Source organism: Botryllus schlosseri, chromosome 9 (assembly GCF_051294905.1).
Source record: "Botryllus schlosseri isolate E-star chromosome 9, Bs_hap1, whole genome shotgun sequence".
NCBI classification, from domain to species: domain Eukaryota; kingdom Metazoa; phylum Chordata; class Ascidiacea; order Stolidobranchia; family Styelidae; genus Botryllus; species Botryllus schlosseri.
The window spans coordinates 18,558,824-18,565,519 of record NC_137244.1 but is presented as its reverse complement, the minus strand read 5'-3'; the positions used below and the strand labels follow the sequence as shown (position 1 = coordinate 18,565,519).

At 47.9% G+C, this 6,696-nt stretch overlaps 1 protein-coding gene across 1 annotated transcript; it reads left to right on the top strand.

Annotated features, from left to right (window-relative positions):
- On the top strand, positions 1 to 5,808 carry LOC145445764 (transcription initiation factor TFIID subunit 1-like). Its single transcript, XM_080323898.1, has one exon. The coding sequence runs from the start codon at positions 87 to 89 to the stop codon at positions 5,670 to 5,672; it is 5,586 nt and encodes a 1,861-aa protein (XP_080180024.1). The 5' UTR covers positions 1 to 86; the 3' UTR covers positions 5,673 to 5,808.
- Positions 5,809 to 6,696: the final 888 nt, after the last annotated feature.

Here is a 6,696-nt window from a genome sequence, read left to right as displayed (position 1 = left end):
TCAGGTTGTATAATATTAAAATCATGTAGTTATCATTATCATGCAATTATTAAAAATGTTTTTATCATATTCAGGCTGTATATAAAATGTCCAGCTCAGACTCGGACGACGCTGGCACTACCGACCTCACTGCAATACTTTTTGGGAATATTGACGAACACGGTAGATTGGAAAATGACATATTCGACGAGGAATCGAAGGGACACCTGAGTCATCTGAATGCCTTAACGGGAATCGGCAATTTCGTAAAAGAATTCGAAGACGGTGATGAGGATTATGATAACGAATCTAACAGTAGCGAAAAGTCCCAGTCACGTATATGCAATCTCCCGAATGCGATAGACTACAGCAATATCAACGAAGAGATTGACGATGATTATGATGATGTGACTACTAACGTAAGATCCATACCAACAAGTGACGGCTCAAATGACGAACGGGCATCCAGTTTCAATTCGACCCAGGCCTCGTCATCTGAGCAAAAGTCTGGTTTTGGTACTGACATCATTTTACCTTCAATTGTCACCCATTCTTCTGGTCAAGACGCGGACAGTCGGAAATTATCATCCGACTCTGCAGCACACACCGGAGACAAACGCGATACTAAAAAGAAAAAGCACAAACTCGATAAAAGGAAGAGAAAGAAAGAGAAGCAAGTCGTGCAAATGAGCGAGGAGGAAATAGCGTTTGAGAAACAAATGAAAGAAATGGAAAATCAGGTGCAGGAAGCGAAAATACAAGATTTGTTCCCGGAATTTCGTTCCGACGAAGTCCTCAGGTTTTTGAGATTGTTTGGGGCAGGAAAAGTCTCGTCGCTACCGAATCGGTGGCGAAATTGCCGGAAACGAAAAAGGAAAAAACGACCCGACGGGACATTGCCAGCGGCCGAGAAAGCCGAAACGCCGGCTGGGTCTGCGGAGACTTCAAAAAAATACGGATACATCCCTAGTCCGAGCGAGTGTCTCACAGATGATGAAGTAAAGATGCTTCGTCCTGAAAAAGTAGCGCGGCGAGTAGTCTCATCTAAGAAAGCTTCTGACGATAAAGCCGCGATACCGCCTTGGAGATATGGCCCAGCGGCGTTATGGTACGATATGCTCGGCGTTCCAGAAACGGGTGAAGGATTTGATTACGGTTTTAAGTTAAAATCTCAATCTAGTTCCGATAAAGAGACCTCTTCGGAACCGAGTAATGTACTGGGTCCGTCTACCGATCACTTCTACATGGTGTCTCAAGTGAAATGGGAGGATGACATCATTTGGAATTCCGACGATATCATAAATAAAGTCGGGAATAAAAATATTCAAATGCCCGCTGAACTTGACGATAAATATAAACTCCGGGTCAATCGTGCTGCGCAAGCAGGATGGGTACCCACAAGCACACAACGCACCGCCTTGCCAAATGGAGGTCAAAGTGGAAAGAGTCCACTATCCTTTCCAGCGGCCGAACGCATTAAAAAGGATAGCGACACGAAAAACGAAAAGAAAGAAATCAATTCGATATTTCCGATAGAAAATTACGATCTGATATATGGAGATTGGGAAAAAGATATTATTTGGGATGATCAAAACATGGATTCTATCCCCTCGCCCAAGGTTTTCGCCTTGAATCCTAACGACGAGAATATTATTCTTGGCATGCCACCCGAACCAAAGCTGCTTGGCTCTGTGGAAGAAAAGGAAAGTAAGAAAGAGAAAAAGGCAAAGATTTTGCTCGGTAAATCCAGCGCGAAAGAGGCGGAAGATGAAGAAACGCGAAAAGTGGAGTCGAAGTTGGATCGGTGGAATTTGTCAAACGATCAGTTTTACGACCCGCGAAAATCCAACGATAACTCTTTGGCCGTCACCATGGTGGGAGCTCTGCAGCATTCGATACCGGCTTTGGACCTTCAACAGCCTTTCTTCCCAACACATATGAGTGCCATACGTCTGCATCACTTCCACAGGCCGCCTCTTCGAAGGTATCAACGAGGGCCTTTGAATAAATCAGCGTTCCACGTGGTGCAGTGTCTACGCAAACACATCAGACTGAAAGCGAAACAGAGAGAACAGGAACGCGCCGCGTCTGGTGGTGGCGACGTGTTCTTCATGAGGAGACCTGAGGATTTATCGTCAATGGACGGGATATTAGCGCTTTCAGAGTACAGCGAAGAGTACCCCTTGCTGTTGTCTCAACCCGGCATGGCAACAAAGGTAAAGAATTACTACAAGCGCAAGCCCGATAAGGATTCTCATCATCCGCGTTTTCGGTTTGGAGACACTGTATTTTCTCAGACTTCCCCATTTTTGGGCTCGATCTTACCCGGTAAATCGTTGCAAGCTTTTGAAAATAACATGTTTCGATCGCCGGTGTACGAACACAAAATGCCGAGCACTGATTTCCTGGTGTTACGCACCCGGCACGGGTATTTCATCCGGCACCTGCCCCATATATTTACAGTAGGTCAGCAGTGCCCGATCATGGAAGTGCCGGGCCCTAATTCCAAGAAAGCCACGAATCACGTCAGGGACTTTCTGCAGGCGTTTATTTACAGGTTGTTCTCGAAGAGCAGCGATAATCCGAAGCGTATCAAAATGGAAGAAATCCGCAAGGCGTTTCCGAGCCACTCGGAAAGCAGTATACGGAAACGTTTGAAGCTGTGCGCTGATTTTAACCGCACGGGGCCTGACAGCAACTGGTGGGTGATCAGGCGCGACTTCAGACTTCCGACAGAAGAGGAGATTAGAGCCATGGTATCTCCCGAGCAGTACTGCGCGCATATGAGCATGATTGCAGCCGAACAGCGTCTAAAAGACGCTGGTTACGGAGAGAAGAATCTGTTGGTGCAACCTGAAGATGAAAATGGAGAGGACCATCAAATGAAAGTGGACGAGGAGGTGTTGAACGCTCCTTGGAACACGACGCGCGCTTACTTGTCCGCTGTGAAAGGAAAGTGTCTTTTGCAAGTCACAGGTCCGGCAGATCCCACTGGGTGTGGAGAAGGGTTTTCTTACGTCAAAGTGCCAATGAAACCGCAACAGCAAAAGGATGAAAGCGCGCCAGCGCCACCAAAGAAATTAGTGACAGGCACAGACGCGGATTTGAGACGCTTGTCTCTGACTAATGCAAAGAATATCCTACGGAAATATGGCGTTCCGGACGAGGAGATCAAGAAATTATCTCGTTGGGAGGTTATCGATGTGGTCCGTACCATGTCGACTGAGCAAGCCAGGGCTGGCGGCGCTAGTAAGTTCGCAAGAGGCACGCGATTCTCTGTAGCCGAACACCAAGAAAGGTACAAGGAAGAGTGTCAACGTGTCTTCGACTTGCAGAATCGAGTCTTGTCCTCTCATGACATCCTGTCGACAGACGAGGACTCGAGTTCCGGAGATGACTCCGACTTTGAGGAGCTGGGGAAAAACATTGAGAGTATACTGAGCAACAAGAAGTCTACGTCGCAAGTGTCTCACGAGCGAGAGGAACAGGAAAGGAAAGAACTTATAAGGATGATGAGCGAAGGAGGCAAAAGCAATGATGGCAGCAATCAAGGTACTTCGATTAACAAAAAGGATAAAGACCAGGACGGCGCGGCAGGTACTTCAGCCGGGGCAGGAAAATGCTTGAAGATTTACCGGAAATTTCGCAGCGAAGATGGTGAGGAGTTTGTCCGTGTTGAAACGGTACGTAAGCCTGACGTGATTGACGCGTACGTGCGGATACGCGACTCGAAAGACGAAGACTTTATCCGCAAATTCATCATGATGGACGAGCAACACCGGGAGGAGATGAGGCGAGAGAAACGCAGGATTCAGGAGCAGCTGCGCAGGATCAAACGGAACCAGGAGAAAGAGAAACATAATCAGGAGAGGCACAAGGAGAGAAGCGTTAAGGCTAAAGACAAGCAGGAGCCCTTGAAGACTGCGCAAATGAAGTGTGGCGCATGCGGCCAGTTGGGGCACATGCGCACGAACCGGTTCTGCCCGATGTACAATCGGTCCAACGCGCCACCAGACCGGCCCGTGGCTCTCACTGAAGAGCAAGAGGAAGACATGGAGAGGCAGATATTCGCGGACGCCCAGAATCTCATCAAAGTGGAAGGAACTAAGATCACACTGTCAAAGAATCTCTTTAAAAACGTGGAAGCCGTCAGGAGAAAGTCTCTGGTGCTTAAGTTTCACAAGCCAGAAACTCCGCAGCAGAGCGCTCCACAGCAAAGGCGCAAACGCCGGTATCAAGGTTCTGCGATACACTGCGATTACCTGACGCGGCCTGCGAAAAAAAAGGAGCGAAAACGCGCAGACCCGGTCGTAACACTATCTTCTGTGCTCGAAAATGTCCTTAATGGCGTGCGCGATTTACAGTCCAGCCATCCGTTTCATGCGCCTGTAAACCCACGCACGGTCAAGGACTATCACAAGATAGTGGAGAAGCCGATGGACCTGCAGACGATGCGCGATCACCTGCACAAGCATTCGTATCTTTCGCGGGCCGATTTCAGGGAACATCTGGAGCTGATCGTGAACAACTCGAAGTTGTACAACGGCGCGGAAAGCCCGCTGACTAAAGCTGCGGTGGATATGATGGAGTACTGTGACTCGCGGTTTAGTGAGCTGGAAGATAAGCTGATGCGATTGGAGAAGGCGATAAACCCGTTGCTTGATGACGATGATCAAGTTGCGTTCTCGTTTGTGTTGGAGAACGTAATAGGTAGTAAAATGATGGCCGTCCCCGAATCTTGGCCGTTTCACAATCCAGTCAATAAAAAGATAGTACCAAACTACTACAATGTAGTCGATCACCCGATGGACCTCGGCACGCTGAAACGAAACGTGCAGAAGCACGCGTACCAAAACCGCGGGCAGTTTATGGAGCATGTTGAGCTGATCTTGATTAACAGCTCGAAGTTTAACGGTCCGGATTCGAAGTTCACGGAGACTGCCAAGAGAATTGTGGAAACTTGCAGGGCCACGCTCGATGAATACGACGTGCACCTGACCCAGCTTGAAAACGATATTGCAGCAGCTAAAAGGGCCGCGGAAGAAGAGGCAGAAGCTGCCGGGGCTGATGATGATGTCATCGGTGGCGCGGATGACAATAGTATGGACGCGAATGTGGATGAGGATAGTAACTCATCGTATCTTGGAACGCAGCCTGTCGATAAGGACGGTATGGATACAGAGGATGAAAAGATAGACGTGGAAAGCCGCGATGTACCGTCTACGAGTGATTTCGTGTCCGAAGCCGCAGCTCAGATTATGGACAAGGGTGACGATTCTAATTTCGCACCGCAGCCTTTGCCTGAAAGCAAGAGTCTGTTGCTGGAAGACCTTTTGATGTCAGATGGCGAAATGTCTGCCAGCGACGAAGGAGGTGATAACACGGAGGAAGATGAACAAAATCCGTTCGGACAGTCTGAGAGCGAAGCCAGTGACGACGAAGGACTGAAAATGAGTGCGTCTGCTCAGCCGTTGCCATTTCCGGGTATGGAAGATGAATCTGCCAGAGACGCCAACGACTCTCTAAATGTGATGGATGTGTCCGAGCCCGTGTTGTACCGGGATACAGAATCAACTTCGCAGCAACCAGTGACGGCGGCTACTCTTAGTTCTGACGGAGAGGACAGCGAGGAAGGGAGCTTCGTGTCTGTGGGCGGAGAGGTCGTGAGCGAGAGTGACTTGTCTGAAAATTAGCAACCAACTGGTGATGACTTTTTGGACTTGTCTCCGACTGAGAACTGCTACGTTTGTCGCTGCAGGTGAAGAGACAACGCATTTTGTTCTGCTGCTGCCTCTGTTATTGCCAGGGTTATCTATACTCTAGTCCAGATATCCCTGGTTGAAACCTTCAGACCGAATCTGGAGTGCACTTCGTAACTCAATCTGCGTTAGAGGCGCGTTGTGGATGACTAGTCGCGAGTACCTGCGTTAGTAAGTTTAGCGTCGAACCCTGTCGCCTGTTAACGGATTTGGCACGATGTCGCTCATCGAGAACATTTTGCTGTTGACTTCGTTCTGAATTTTGGGTCAATTGAACCGCGGTTGTAGATCATGATTTTGAACATGACCTAATTCCACCTGATTATACGTCGGCTATTTCAGCCATCGCTTTCTGGATTGGCCTTTCCGTAATTAGTCGGACCGCGGCGCAGTGCTGATTTCTCAGTATATTTTTCATAGGAATCGTTGGATATATGTTGAACAACTTATTGAGCTAATGAAATCATTTTTTATTGTAACGTCTGCCGCTCTTTATTCCCGGATAGTTCATGTACTGTACAGATATGCGGCGACTTGGAAGTAAGGGTTATTTATGCAGGAAATATGCAGGAGCCATTGTGCAGGGTGTTTTCATTGTCTCTGACTAATTCGCTTGGTCGTGCCAGCTCCATGTCGTATATCCTAGTTTTATGTGACACTAGCGAAAGTATCAGTGGCGCGTCGAGCCACACAGTTCAGAATTCTGCGAAAGTACTCTCACTACCGAAAATCTGGTCGCTATGATTCATATAGTCTGTGAAACCTCAAGATTTAGTTCAAATGCCTCGGCGATGGGAAGTATTGACTTACTGTGAATGTATACTAGCCAGTCTTCAGGATTACCGGACCTCGCCACACGCCACCTTATTTTGTCACTTGCGTATTATATTCTCTGCATTACTTTTCATTCAGTGTGCATTAGGGTTATGACTAAAAAAAAAAATTTCGCCTGTAGCAG